Source organism: Ambystoma mexicanum, chromosome 10 (genome assembly GCF_040938575.1).
Source record: "Ambystoma mexicanum isolate Mex_15411 chromosome 10, UKY_AmexF1_1, whole genome shotgun sequence".
Lineage (NCBI taxonomy): Eukaryota > Metazoa > Chordata > Amphibia > Caudata > Ambystomatidae > Ambystoma > Ambystoma mexicanum.
Window position 1 is genome coordinate 1,671,737,734 of NC_090932.1, and position 15,566 is coordinate 1,671,753,299.

General features: G+C 46.7%; 1 protein-coding gene across 3 annotated transcripts; it reads right to left on the bottom strand.

Annotated features, from left to right (window-relative positions):
• Positions 1 to 2,488: 2,488 nt before the first annotated feature.
• On the bottom strand, positions 2,489 to 13,773 carry RAN (RAN, member RAS oncogene family). 3 transcript variants are annotated; one of them, XM_069620081.1, is made up of 7 exons: positions 13,552 to 13,773; positions 12,742 to 12,793; positions 12,367 to 12,451; positions 12,001 to 12,126; positions 11,531 to 11,718; positions 4,192 to 4,362; positions 2,489 to 3,546 (listed from the first exon to the last, which is right to left on the bottom strand). In XM_069620081.1, the coding sequence occupies exons 2-7, from the start codon at positions 12,775 to 12,777 to the stop codon at positions 3,502 to 3,504; spliced, it is 651 nt and encodes a 216-aa protein (XP_069476182.1). In that variant the 5' UTR covers positions 12,778 to 12,793; positions 13,552 to 13,773; the 3' UTR covers positions 2,489 to 3,501. The 3 variants fall into 3 exon arrangements, with proteins under 3 accessions (XP_069476182.1, XP_069476183.1, XP_069476184.1); XM_069620082.1 differs by having other exon boundaries at positions 13,363 to 13,554; XM_069620083.1 differs by lacking the exon at positions 13,552 to 13,773 and adding an exon at positions 13,467 to 13,549.
• Between the last annotated feature and the right edge of the window lie 1,793 nt (positions 13,774 to 15,566).

Here is a 15,566-nt window from a genome sequence, read left to right on the forward strand (position 1 = left end):
ATGACCATGAAGGGAGGACAGGGGGGCTGAGGGGGAAGTGATAGAGGTGGGGGCAAGAGGAGTAAGGAACCGTATTTGCCAGCCGGACCCAGAACAGAGGCACCTCAATTCAGGACAGAGATTAACTCGAGCAACCCCACTAACAATTTCCCTTTCTGCATACACCTCTCAAACTCCAAACCAAAACCTACCCCACTACATTGCAACAACAAAACAGACTCACAACAGTACACGATGACTACCGGCCGTAAACAACCCAGGCCCAGCCAACAGACCCACCGGGCTGAGGCCGCGAACAGCACATCACTGCTCACTTTTCCTGCTTTGACCCACTAACTCAACCCCACCTCTTTCAGAGCCGCCAGAGGACCACTTCGGCAGTGATAGTGCGCGGTACAAATGTCCTTTATTAACATTAGTGGGGATACTTCAGGACAGCTGCCCATCCAAACTATCGACTGGGGGGAAGCTTCTGCTTTATACCAGCATGTTGTGCCCACCGGCTGCGTCAATTTGAGTGTTCGAAATCTATAGAATAAAGGCGGATGTAAGATTTTGGTAGACTGGGCTCCAGGTTGCATAAACATTAGAATAGGCATTTCTTTAGCAGTACTGAGTTACACCAAAATTGGCTAAGAAAACTGACATGGGTGGGCCAAACAAATCCTTATTGCAATAGCAATGTTTTGGTGATCATTTTGACTGGACTTAAGTTTTAGTGTGCCTGCGCCATACTTGAAAAAGCATCCCTCAAGGCACTTTAAGCTAACACAAGAAATGTTGAGTCTGCGAAACAATGTTCCACGGGAGCAGACTGTCGTTATTGTCATAGTGTTTGAAGCATTTGTGTGCGCAGTGCACGAGCTTGGACTATGCATACTCTAATTGTATGCTTTAATTTTATTCCTACAGATTAAAGTCTTTGGAGAAGGATTTTAAATTGTAATGAACCAAGTTTGTCCATTCGTATGTTTTTAGAGGCCTGTGCAGTGGATTGCTAATTTATGATCTTAAGGATGGAGTTCCGAGATATTATATGATGTTAAATTGGGATGAAATCTGGTTCTTATGCTAATGTTGCACATTTTGTATAAGGCAATATAAAAGTTAAGATGCTGTATTCTTTCGTATGAAAAAGTTAGGACTAGGCAGACAAGTACTTGAGCACAGGGAGCTTTAAAGCCAGGACTGCCGGGTTATTTAAGGTCATGTATGCGACAGGCAGACCGCTAGTTCAGACACAAACTCACTTAAACGTACTAATTACACTATCCAGTATTCTTACATTAGAATCTGCATCATAAGCCCTGCACAAACAGACACCCATTGCTCGACTGAGAGCAACATAACTGGAAACAGAGGCAGGCATCAGATTTGGACTCCAAACGCCACCCCAACTGGTTTTCATGGACAGATGCGCACCACGAAAGGTAACGTGGGTCAAGCCCACAGAGTGCCAGCTTCCCTACTACAATTTCTCCAGCGGTCTGCTTTCCATTCCCACGACAAAGAATTCTCCAATCACCTCTCCTCAAACCTAAAGCTTCGATTACTGGTTTTTAAACTGTGGGGTTGGCAGTCTGACAGCACAAAGGGATGTGCCGGGAGGACGGTTGAGACTTCAAAAATATGGCGACTGCTTTTACTAGAAATAAAAGTAGATCGGGCATCTTCAGCTTGAAGCCACTACTCCGCTTCTTTGCTTCCCCTTCCAAAAGCACATTAAAGAAATACCAAGGGTACACGGATCCCAAGGCTGTACACGATGCAGCCTGTTATCACTAAAGACATCACAATTCAGTCACTGTTTGCGTGCTTCACTGACCCCAGGCCCATTCCCCACCAGACTACAAAATAGTTATAGAATCTACAAAGATGTGTACAACGCACCAAACATGCGTGGCGGCTAAAATCACCCTCTGCATCAAAAGGCCTTCATGCCCCCTTAATGTATGGCACCTTCAGCATCACGTCAAAGCCACCCATTAGGTCAATACGTAGTCTGTGGCTGCAAAACAGTCTTTAAAACACCGATTACAGCTGGCAGTCCTGCACCATAAAAACAGCCAGCCTTTTGTGGAACCCAGCCCAGGATGCGGCAGGGCCACCAGTCATGTAAATGAACTTACCTTTGTCAAGTACACACTGCCAGCCCTTGTTACATTCAAACAGGCATCCAAGTTCACAAGCAAGGTAGAAGTCATTATGTGAATGAGGGACCCACAGCAGGGGCCAATCACACAAGGGGGGCGGTTGGGGGGGAATGTGCAGCTCCATCGCTTCTCACAGGCAAACTCACATTCTTAATCCAAAAGTTGGCATGTAGGCTGGGTTAAGGAATGTATTTTAACATAATGATCACACCTGCCACGGTGCAAAACGCCAGGGCTAATTAGGCCTATAGTATGGCCAGTACGATTTTGGTTGCATAATCTGAAACAATGTTATGAACGCAAAGGCAATTAATATGCAAATCCACTACGCATGGTTAAGCACGGGTTTTAAATATTTTATTAGCCAATATTTGGACATTGCGTCTGTGTGAGTCCAAGCTCGCCAACATTTTAATTCCCATATTACAAACCATTCACAACGCAATCTATTTTGCTCAATATTCCATCTCTGTACACACCCTGGATGACTGCTGCAGGCATCCAAATCATCATTTTGCCAAACCAATCAAACTTAAAAGCTAGAATTGGCGTGAAAAAGTGGCATCCGTTTCGACATGTATGAACCAGCTGCAACTTGTATGCCATGTTCCAAAGACACCCAAGCCAGTGGTTGCACCAGCTTGGATTGCACCAACAGTAATGTTTTAAACTGCCCTATATGCCCCTTTTCCTAGCAGAGGTTCAAAAAACGGAAAGGGTTAGGAATGACTTGTCAATAGTTAACATCTGCAGCTGCAAACAAGGAACATTTCAGCATGGTTTAACGGGCCAACATGGAGTCACCTTCACACTAACCAGCAGAGCTAAAGTCCTTTAGTAGCATGTTCAATACACAGGGTAATGCACTAGTTTTTACAGTGCCACAGAACCAGAAAATCAATTAAAACAAACAGAAAACAGTATTGGTGGTTCCACAAGAACTGCATCCTTAAAAGAAGTACTTTACAGTGTATAAAAGTTCACTTGCTTAGGTATTTGAAATACAACTTTATTATGGTCTAAACGAAAAAAGGAACGGGAATGACAGTAACAAACAGGGTTCACCACTGAAGTGATGTGACTGTAGCAGTCTTTAAATTAGATTTGAAACTTGAGGGGTAAAGTAATTGCAGTCCAAAACAGCTAAATACGCAGGTCCAAAATATGAAGGAATTAATTTTACTGCCACATTCACTCCGAAGCCCATTCATCTCCTTCAGCATCCCAAAGATTAAGCACATGTTCTGCTCAGCTAGATAATAAAGTGGCAAACACGCTGCACCATCGACATCACAGGACAGTTGCCTATAAAACTAGACTTCTGACGCTGGGCTCCAGCAGCACGCCCTCACAGATCATCGTCTTCATCTGGCAGTGCAGTGGTTTGGGCAATCTGAAAATGACAAGGGGGCCATTAGTATAATTCCTAGACTATGAAGAGCAACCAAGGTCTAGAATTAGCAGAAGGCGGCATGGAGGACAGATGCCAATAGCGCGCATGCTCATACACAATGCCGAAAGCAATAAGTGACCGGTTGAAGTACACCATGAAATTCCAGAGGGTGCGAATTACTAAACAGCTACAGGAAACCATGAATGCGAGTTAGAGCTTAAGTAATGCTGATCGCAGTGGTTCTAGGAAAGCATGTGGTGGGAGGACGCAATTCGACAGGAAGCATAGGTAGCTCTACATGTAAAGGGAACCCTCAGGGTCTAGTTTGCAGCAGCTGCCGGTATGGGGCTATTATGCCGTTCTTTTAACCCTGTCGATTTGGCAGTAAACCAGGTGGGTAAAGAATTTGGGGATGGTTCGTACAAGTTAAGTGCCTTTGGGTTTCATAACTGTGTGGGATTGCCGGTTTGGTTACAAGGGAGCAGTGCACTATACAAAATACCATTCCCTTCCCACTAGCTTCAGTGCGGTTCACACGAGCATTAATGCTAGGTGGGGACATGTATTGGGAGCAAGCAGAATGGATGCGTGTAATAACTTCAAAAGGATCCTAACTTCCTAGACATCAACCTTCGAAAAACATACCTGTAAATCTTGTTCATACTGTGCTGCCAATGCTGGGTCCATAACAACTTCAGGAGGTGCGAGGGCAGGCATTGCTACAAACTCCAAGTTGGGATCACCAATTAGCTTTCTTGCAAGCCACAGGAAGGGTTTTTCAAAGTTGTAGTTACTCTTGGCAGAAATATCGTAGTACTAAAAGTTAAAGAGTAAATACAGGCATTGGTTAGTCTATTAAGTTAGTGTAAAGAGCATAGACTGGTCTCTATTATGCATCAGCGGTATGCAGAGCCAAAAGCGAGCAAACCCAAAAGTGCTGGAGGGTGCAGGCTCCGGTAAACCCAATTCAACGTGAAGTTTACTTAACTATACTCAGCGACTGTGTAAACGCGAGCAGTAACTGGGAACTAACCCGTTGAAGGGGCTAGAACGCCGCACCCAAAGATACGCCTATAAACATCCTTAAACGGCCGGTTGCATGCGTTTGCGGCACGAAGCAAACTGGATATGGGAGCCAGTCATCAGACTTTCAATGTGGTGATTTTCAAGTCAGTTAAAACAACTTGGCGATTTCCCAATCTCTCCCTCAGGAATCCTTGAGGTAACAGCCACTGGAAATGCACAAATCTATACTGCGCGGAAAGAAAGAATGAAAGGGGGCCTGAACTGACGAAGTAATTTTATAGACCAACCCTGGTGAAATATGCGATTCTCAGCCATGACCTTACAAGCTAGGGCCAAGGGGACTAGGTGCAAGGCATCTTGAACCAAAGGTAAAACACTGCCACCCCACCCCCCCTTTCACCAGGAACCAAGATGTCCCTCACCCAAACCTGATATGTCTAGACACGTTACAAATGCCATAAGTGTTTCAAGGCGCAACAAGACAAGGCAGGGAAACAGACCATCGTATGAGGTCACGTGACAGTGAGAATAGAATGCGCAAGTGCAGGGGTGGGAGATGGGGGTAAAGGAGCAGTGCTGTACTGTAAATGGGATCGAAACAATAAGTGCAGCCAGCAGGTGTCCAAACGTGCAGATGGGGACTGTAGGGTTCGAGATACACAAGTGCAAGGGTTGCTGGGAGTCAGTGCAGGTGGGCAGGGACCTGGGCCCGAAATCAAAGGGTAGCCAGGTGACCAGTGCAGTATCAGGAAATCAGCAGTAGAGAGGTAGAGGGAAAGCAGAAGCAAAGGAAGGTCTTGAGCTGCTTCCAGAACCGGAGATGGATTAAAGTTTAAGGCAGTTCAAGAGAAGACCCCAGCCGAAGAAAGATCTACCACCAACTTGTTGCTTGGAGAAGCGACTGACCCCGAGGGAGTTGGAGGAGCAAAGAACTTGAGTGGGAAGGTATTTATGAAGGGAGTTGGAGGTATTGAGGGCCATGGCCCCAGAAGGACAAGTGGATAATGTAGAAGGTCTTGAGAACTTAGTCAGTGCTGGAGATACAATCCCCGTGCTTGAGGCCAAGGACAGGCCTCACAGTCCTGTTCTGGATGAAAGGGAGAGTAGAAGCAGGCAAGAGGATGTTGCAGTAGTTCAGCCTAGAGACCAAATTCGAGACGGTGAGCTTCTGGGGTAAGGAGAGGAAAGAAAATTAGGTGCAGTTGACTAGAGAAGTCAGATGTGAGGAGATTAATAGAGTGAAGTTGACCACGAGGTTTTTAGCCTCACAGGTTGAGAGTAGGAGAGCCAAGGGAACCAGCCAGAGAGTGACCGGAAAGGAGGGTACAGGTGTGCCAATGAGGAGAATCTGTTTTACTGGCATAAAGACAGATCGTTGGCACACCACTCCTGGATAGCAGACAGTCCAAGATGAGGAGAATGTGCCATCTCACAACTACCCAACAGTACATAACCAAAGCCGATACTACAGACAGTGCATCTGCAGCAGAGATAACACCTAAATCTGAGCAACGGGTAGCACATGGGCAATGCACTGGTCTTGGAAGCAAGACCCACGCAGAGCAACAGCGGTTCCAATCCCAGATCCGCGCTTAGAAACAGACCTCAAGTACAGCATTATAAAGCACTAGGTGGGACAGTCTCCAGCAAAGGGCTGGCTGCAAGATCAACAGCACCAGAAAGGATGTGGCTCTGAACAAGAATGCCAGTACACCCAAGGGATACACAAGTGTTATCCAGATGCTAAAATAAAAATTGTTCATGGGGTACGCTTTTCAGATGGTGCGACAAAAAGCCTGGACATCCAGCTAGTACCCAGCAAACGTCGCTGAATGTTTGCTTTGAAAGACAATACTTTACACAGAAAGGGCCTTTAAACAATGCATGCTGTCAAATGAAGCACCAGTGCAGCACTCTAACTCATAGTACCAACCACTTCCAGAATTGTCACTTGGTGGCACACCACCTATCCTTCCAGGCGCAATACATGCATTAAATACAATTACAACGGCCAGGGCAAAATAACTAGAATTGCAACTCAGGATTGCTTTGAATCATCCCTATACAAAGGAAAGCAGAGATCCAGGCTGCCCCCAACGTTTACTTTTAATCAGCACGTTGGCAGATCTGCCGAAGACTGGTGTTGTCTTGGCTGTAAATGTTGGGAGGGAACCAGGATGGCACAACTGTTAACCCATTGTCATTCCTAACTCGGCAGCACAGCATTTACTTGCTTTTGCTCCTTTTTTATTCATCGAACGTATCCACTAGACCCTATAACGCATGTCCATTTCCCTGCCACTCTTCAGAGGCCATCTATTCCTTTCGCACACTCCTTGCTCCCTAATCGATAGGCTTTCATGCACGCATAAGGTTAGTGTGTGCATGGGTCTGAAAGGGTGGGTGCGCACGTGTGAATGTGCATGCATGTGAAAGCATGTGTGCATAAAAATCTATGCTGCATGGCAATGTTCAGGTCTATGCTTGCGATAAGATGCAGTGCCATGCAGGGCTCCAGATAAGGCGAGTACGAGTACCAGGCCTTTACATACATGAACATCTTGTAAATACACAAGCTTTGTTTACATACATGAACATCTTGTAAATACACAAGCTTTGTTATTTTCCTGGGTACACTACACAGGTTTAGAACTGAGGGCAGTGCAATGTATTTATTCAAATTTGTAGAGCATGCAGCAGCCCGAGGGCATCGTGGCGCTTGACAGAGCTTAGTTACATACATGGTACAGAGGGATACCAGTTCGGTGACATACATTAAAATTAGCATTGACTTTTATACTGGTGGAGAAAAACAAGGTGTTACTTGACAGAACCCTTCTTGTGATTGCTATCTACATGGATGTAATTTCAAGCCACCTCTGAAACAGAATGCATTTCTCTGAAGCCTTTCAAACAAAAAAAAACGGCATACTGATAAAGAAATGGTTTTTCAATTCAGCTTCAGAAGCACTGTCCACGTTTTCCTAGTGGAAGTTGCAATTGAGAATTTTTTTATTTTTTATTTATTTTTTACAAGTAATGCTTTTCCAGTGAAAGCAAACGAGTATTGCAATTGTATTTTTCGGAGTTCTGGTGCTGTGTGTATAATCATGCAGAGGCAGATCATTTTTACTTCATCTAGTCCAATTATAAAAACGACTATGCACAGTCTAGTTTACATCCATTCGAACTTGCAGTCAATAAATGGTCAGTGGCAGCAGAGTCTTTGCTCAAGGGTATCACAGGTGTTCTAGCCTCAAATCTTCAAGACTACAAATAAAAATCCAAAACCTGACTGTGCAAGTGCTGTTCAAAAACAAATTGGTAATTGAAATAGAAACTCAGCAAAACTCGTCCCTGTGATAATCCAGATGGCATTTAACTTAATGTAGCACTTCACAAGTGGTTCATCATACATCTATGTACTGTGATTATACCTCAGTCGATACTCAGTTAACCAACCTCTGAAGGATGTTAGCCAATAAGATAGCTCAGCCGGTTGAGCACTCGTTGCTACAATCTGTGGGTTGCGGGTTCGAAGGTGGATAATGGAGTACAGACTTGGTTGTGGTAATTGTGATTTGTTCCATGTACAGTGCCATTGACCACTAGATTAGATGAATTTAGAATGGAGTCCTTGCCTCTGCACTGTTGCACCATAACACTGGCATACCATTAGGTAGTAATAGCTCCAGGAAATTTTCAAAAGAAAATTCTGCTATCGAATCACAAATTCATGTATGCTTTACTATACAATTGGCTCGGTTTTAGTGATTTCAACATTGAAATCTTCTGTCACAATGCAGAAAGCTGCTGCATATTAATGATTTCCATACAGTTGTTCACGCATCGGCTGGATGTTGCATACATTTTAATCTTGTGGAGAAATCATTTTTACTCAAAACCACATTTACTCTCAAAGTTTAAAAGAGTAAAATACTCCCACCTCAAAAACTTTCCTGGAGCACTTGTGCCATGGCATGTGCTGCTCCAGGTATTGGAGACCCTCTAATTTAGTGACAGCACCAAAAACGAAGATTAGCCCATCTCTTGCAAGAGGTTCTATAGCCCAAACCAAGCGTCTGAAGGATAGGCGAGTCTTCCAATTAATGCACATTGACGGGAACTCTATGTGCATGCAGACATCCGACGTGACGCCAAATGAACTATGATTTCCAATGAATGTCAGGCTTACGAATCCTCCCCTAATTTGCATACGCATTGACATAGCTAGCAATACCATAGAAAATTACCCCATATGTAGTACGGTACGGAATAGGACGGCAAGTTACACAAAAAGTTACCATTTGAAACAAAATAGCAAGAATGCAAAGTAATGTGAATCTTCATTTTATATTTGACTGATTTAAAATGTGTTGAATAGCATTCGATTACTTTTACTATTGTTATTAATGGATAATTGTTTGTGTAAAGTTTGAATTTTCCTTCATTCTATATCACATTAAAATGTAATTAACTAAAGTAATGTGAACACAAAATACATCTAAACGAGACTGAAGATACATTGGTTTTGTATATGGGATTCGCTTTTAGTTTGATCATGCTTGCTAATGCATAACATGGGAAGTTATGTCCAAACAATGATCATCAATGAACCACTAAGGATATTTTTACTCAATGGGTTCGGTCTAAAAAAAGCTTGGCCTACTGCAATATTAGAGGCGATAGTGGCAAGTGCAGTTGAGTTTGCAAAGGCAGCCAAGTCAGTCATGTCCAACAAAAGCCATCTTCATAGCACCACTGGCCAACAAGCCTGCAAGGTCCCTCTGCCGAACAGGACACATGCATACCTGCCTAACCTCCAGGTTTAGGCTAGCGGCTCAGGATGGGCTGCTTGGCTTTTTAAACCCTCATAATATGCATATATGCAGGAGTAAATACCAGACTAAATGCGTAATCATTTTACCCTCATTGCTCCTTTCATTTACGTCCTGCATAAGATGCAGGCCAGTGAGAACTTGGTAGTTGGGAAAATAGGGGCATATTCCCAGAAGCAACTTAAGGCTGCCTCGGAATGAAATAGTGTGCGGGTGCACATTTCAAAATGTAGCTTGGGAGGGTCACTTGCCTGCAGCTGATAAGACCTGCTCGCACATGTTAGCAATAACTCCTTTATCTGGATTTATTTTGTACTGTATTTTGTTTACATAGTGCTCTTTCCCTACTTGTGTGGCCTCAATGTGCTTGAACGCCCATGGTGACCAGTCGATGTCGTTAGAGTTCTAGGGGTTAGTTGAGGAGATGCGGGCATGTTGCCATTGTAGGACTCAGGTGGCTGGCAAGTCTCGACTAAGCAGCCCTAGAGAGGTCAGACACATGGGTGGGTGCTGAGGAGTTATATATGTTAGAGCCTTAATTCAAAGCGCTTTACAATAAGCTACAATAAGGGAAGAAGCAAGTTAAGAGACAGACCAGTGATTCAGCATGTAGAACAATTTAGAAAGTAGAGACTAGGGAAAGGTGAGATGTAGCTTTCGAGGATGTGTAAGGGGGGCAGATTAGAGGCAGGGAGTCCAGAGAGAAGAGCAGTAGAAAAGAATGCTGAGGAAATAGAGTTTAGAAGCATGGAAGGTGAGGGGTGAGCGCTATTGCGAATGTTGTATCGTATTGTTAGAGTTTGTGTGCAGCTATACCAAGTTCAATCCGGGTGGTGGTCGCTGTGTGCTAGTGAGGTGTTTACGTATGCCAGGTGTTTGTATGGCTAGCTATGTGTGCACTAGGCCGAATGTGATTAGCCATAGGCATATTCTGCTATGCATGGATGCTTGGCCGTGCCTGCAGCCTGTGTCCACGCTAGTGGTGCGAGCTATACATAGCGTAGATTCGAGAGTCCTGTATATTGGCATGGAGGCCAACACAGTGAGGTATGCGAACAAGGCCAAGCTCAGCTAGATTAGTCCTGCACGGTGGGCGAGGCCCACACCTGACAAAGCAATTGAGTACAAGGCCAAACAAGTTTGAGTTCACACTAACAGTGCCTCTAAAGTACAATGCTTCCAAATGCAAAAGGCCCCATAAAAATGATAACTGCATCCAGATAGCAATAGTTTACCTTTGTCACATATGGGCAGAGCCTTGTGTAACTGGGTGGAGTCTTGTATGGCTATGGGCGGAGCATAATGGTTTTTGATTTTCAAATGTAGGCAGGTACGGACACATGCCTTGCCCTGATGGATATACACATCTGCCAATTAAAACAGTGTTTAGCAGTCTTGACCAATTTTGCAAGACGAACTTATGCACTGAACAAGCGGTGAATGCCAATGTTACTTGTTCAGAACCGTTTGCTAAAAAGCATTAGTGGCACATGTAACCATCTCCAATGAAAGCCCCCATTCAGTCCCAGGAAGGAAATATTTCCTGTCAAACACAATGTGCACACTGCACAAAACTTAACTGCAAAAGTTGAGAACACAACTGCAGTTGCAGTATAGATCATCAACACCCACTGGAGATCATGTAAACCTGTTATATGGTGTACGGGTGCAACATCACTTCTGGTGTTTTATACCCCCCAAAGACTCCCAATTAGGACTGCTACAACATTTACCGTTTGGTAATGGTTTACATCCCACAAATAAGCACTGCAGTGGCCCATCAATCGAGTGCCAGGCTCCCTTCCCCACCAATCATGTACAGCCCTGTCCTCGCACTCACCATGTGGGCCCCCACTCCCTTCTTTAGGACCGGTTAGTTATTACTCCTATTTGTGGCCGCCCCCTTTATCCCGTGGCGCCCTGAAACACCATTTGCTGTATAGGGGCATTATAAATACCCAATAATGAGCTACAAAGGGTCAGCTGAAAGTTATCCTTCGCCTATGATGTCCTCGGGTCCTGCCACTGTAAAGAACACAATGACAAAACACGTTCAGGTTCTTAAGTTTGGATGGTTAATCAAGAAACCCAGTTAAGCAAAGCCAACACTGCAGACGTACCTGGAGATTCTTCTTCCTGTGGAAGACTATGGATTTCGCCTTCACCTTCCTGTCCTTAATATCCACTTTGTTGCCACACAGCACTATGGGGATGTTTTCACAGACTCGCACGAGATCTCGATGCCAGTTGGGGACATTCTTATATGTGACTCTTGATGTGACGTCAAACATGATGATGGCACACTGAGCTGAAAAGAAATGCAAACGTTAAAAAAAACTTTTCTGTGTAGTAAAGCATGAAAAATAAACTCATGGCAAGGCGAGGCATGCTTTCCCATTTTCTAAAAAGTAGCTGCCATTCAGATACCCGTAGAGTCGTGAATCCACGCAACAAACCCCCCGAGATTTGTTCTACCCACCATTGCATTTGCTGGTTAGGTTCTGAAAGCCCCCAGACAGGATGGATCTGCCCGCATCTCCGAGACACATGACGCAATTTTGCACCTTGAAAAAGCTAATAAAATAGATACCTTGTATGTAGTAGCCATCTCGAAGACCCCCGAACTTCTCCTGCCCAGCAGTGTCCCACACATTGAATTTGATGGGCCCTCGGTTAGTGTGGAAAACCAGAGGATGTACTTCTACGCCCAAGGTTGCTGCAATAAAAAAAGTCGAGTATCAGCACATACAGCTGGCCTTAAAGGAAGTTGCAGGGATACTTAAAAATACATGACCCACAAAGAACGCAATGAATGAGCCAGACATGTGCATACATCTGTCCTGTTGCAGAAGTGTATGGCACAGCGCTGGGTAATAGAACCAAAAGGGGACGGGTAGATCACACACACGCGACAAGTAACTAGTCAGAGCCCCAGGGAAACAGCTTTCTTACGTACCAACATATTTCTTCTCGAATTCACCAGTCAAGTGGCGTTTCACGAAGGTCGTTTTGCCGGTGCCTCCATCTCCAACTAAAACGAGCTGCAAAAGGAGAGTGCGGATGCGGGGGTTAGCTTAAGATGGCAAGCAGGCGATGCCCCTCCCACCGCCAATGCAGGCGATGCCCCCCACCATCTCATGCCCTGCCTCCCACCGCCAAATGCATGCAGTGGCCCCCACTGTCCCACACGTGATGCCCGCAACATGCCCTGCCTCCCACCACCACATGCATGGGATGCCCCCCCACGCTGCCCCATGCCCTACATTCGATGCCCGCCCCATGCATGCGATGCCCTCCCACCGCCCCCATGCCCTGCGCCCCGGGATCTTACCTTGAACTGGACCTGCGGGTCTCCCTGGCAAGCCATGGTGTACGGAGGAGATCTGTGAATGGGACAGGAGGAAGCAGAGGGTCAGAGCCTGCGGCCCCCAGAAACTCCCGCCACGCCGCCCTGCAGGCCAATCACACCACGAGCGACTACAACTCCCAGCATCCCCCCCACCCCCGAGAGCGGAACTAGCCGTGTTCACGAGCATGGAGCCCGGACTACACCTCCCGGCACACCACGCTTCTTCAAAAAAAGAAGGCAAACTAGTGCAGAGAGCCCTTACCAGGCGAGAGCTGAGACTACAGCCCCCAGAACCCCCTGCGGCTTGACCCATGGAGGGCCACCGCTGGGCAATGAATGGACACCGCCCCGTGACTGGGCAGAGGGAACCCCGGCCTGGCAAGCCGAGCCTCTCCCTGCCCGGGCATGGCCCAGTCACTGGAGGCGGGGCAGCGCCCGTGCTCCGGAGGGCGCCCTGAACCCCCGCGGCGGTCTATCACACCCACTCCCATAAACCCCCAAAGTAGCTCCGTACGCTCCCGCCGCCGCGGCGCCCCGGGCCCGCCTCCGGACGCTCCCTCGCCGCCTCGCCCTGGGGCGCCGCACTCTGAAGGGAGCGGTTACCTCAGGCTTCGCGGGAAGCGGGGAAAAGCGCGCCAAGCTCTCTGTGGTGGGCTGCGACCGGTGGCGGACGGAACCCGCACGGCTCTCCCGGATCAGCGGCCTACCCGAGCCTCCCTGGGCACCCCGGTCTGGCGCTGCAAGCTGCGCGGGCACGGATGGCGGCGATGCGCGGCAGATTCTCGCACTCACCTTCCAGAAGAGTCGGAGCGGCTGCAAAATGGCGGAAGCGCGATTCAAATAGCCCAACTGCGCAGGCGGGTCATGTGACGCGCCAGGCTGCGTCACTGCACCAACCGGCGCGGAATGGGAGGCGTGTTTGAATGGGGAAGAAAGGAGCCAAGGCGGGAACTGAGGCTGCCAGGGCGCATGCGCGCGGGACGTCCCGCGCTCAGGCCCACCGGCGACGTCACTGCACAATGTTGTCATCACACAGTGCTGACGCCGCCCAGGTGACGACATGGACACATGTTAAACATCTGTGGGGCTCCTCCACACATGGCAAACAGGGCCTTACAGGCCCCAGCCTAGGCTCTAGCCTTCAACTATGACCCTCTTCTCTTTATGTGCAGGCCACCACGTTCTGCTCCCTAGACGTCAACCTTTTTTTAAGCGGGTCCATTGAAGTCAAAATAACAGGGCCCATTGAAGTCACAGGAGGGGAATGGTTTGGGTCAGCGATCTTATTGAAGTCCATGCACGTGTCCTCTATTTTGGAAGGGCAGTCCAACCAATTGAAGTGGACTTTTAGCAGGGTAGTTCCATTTAAGTCAATGGTGTGAGTCATTAGGTCTGTAATCACATGGATTCAATGGAGGATAAACATTTGTGGAGGAAGAGTCTCCTTGAAGTTAATGGAGTTAAACATGGGTTAGGTTGTTTTTCCCTTTCGGAACAATGGCATACCACTCAACTCACACGCTTTTGGCAGGTGTCACCTGCCACTTAGGCAGCTCTCTCACCCACCAAGCTCTCTACACGCACATAGGAATCAATGGGGTTTCACCGCCAAATCTAAAATCAGGTGTTCACGCCATGAAAGGTTGAGAGCTTTGCAATGGTGATGGGCCACCTTTGGAAGGTGGCCCCATTAAGTCTAAGTCATTCAGTATGTGAGTAGGCTGAACATGGTACGGTAGTCAGTGTTTTGAGTCAGTTGCTTCCACTGAGTCAAGCTGGTGATCGTGTTGAGTCAAGGTCAGTGGGGCAACAGAAAAATTTGGGGGAGCCCTGCGACCCATGCTGAGCCCCCCCAACTCGGCAACAAACCACGGGTCGCGCCACACTGAGGACCGGCCTAGATCACCACGTTTGCGCAATCTGTACAAACTTGCTGCTGCAGGGGTACGCCACACGCTGCAGTAGGAGAAAGATGTAAATATGTGTTTTAATGCATTGTACAGCATACTTTCAGAGAAAAATTGACAAAAAGGCCAGAGCGTTCGCAATTGTTTTGTAGGGTTACACCAGTCCAAAAATCTAATACATGCAAGTTACCAACAGTGCACAGGAACATTAATGCTTTCATTAAAACAATACTTTGCTATTAAAAAATGCTATGCCACAATAAAAACATGTCCAACTGGCTGCACAATGTAGACCAATCTAGACACGTAATAACATACTGCAGTAAAGCATGCCAGGCCACATTTAGACATACCTAAACTGCACCAAATTTCCAGTCTAAGCAAAATCACATCATGGTTATTTTATCACAGATGCCCAGAAAAATATACAATACCGCAGTAAGAAATGGCTACACTGGCAGCACCCAAGTGCCAGTCTAGCTAGGTAATTACACTTAGCAAGACTGCTTTATCAGAGATGCTCAGTTAAAAAAAAGAATCAACACTAAGGGCCTCATTACACGGAAGGCGGTAATGGTTAACGGCCACCGTTAATGGTAACGGTGACCGTTAACCATTACCGCCTTACTACGAGGTCCCTTAGCGGGTTGGTGCTTTAACGCCTGCTTTTTGCAGGCGTTAAAAACCAACCCGCTAAGGGACCTTGGTGCTAATTACGGCACCGCAAAATTGCAGTGCCGTAATTAGCTCCTTCCCCATTCCCATTATGCCCTATGGGGCAAAAATGGGAATGGGGAAGGGCAATGGTGGAAGGGGGAATTACCGCCCCGCCAACCTTGGAATAGGGCGGTAATTCCCCTTTCCAACAAGGCGGTGCCGGTAATTTACCGGTATGGTCCA

Excerpts from the sequence above, each read along its gene's own strand:
- RAN (XM_069620081.1), bottom strand. The coding sequence starts at position 12,777 with ATGGCTTGCCAGGGAGACCCGCAGGTCCAGTTCAAG. Across the intron at positions 12,452-12,741 it reads ACCCGCAGGTCCAGTTCAAG|CTCGTTTTAGTTGGAGATGG; the intron begins GTAAGATCCCGG and ends CTCCTTTTGCAG. Across the intron at positions 12,127-12,366 it reads ATTCGAGAAGAAATATGTTG|CAACCTTGGGCGTAGAAGTA; the intron begins GTACGTAAGAAA and ends TTTTTATTGCAG.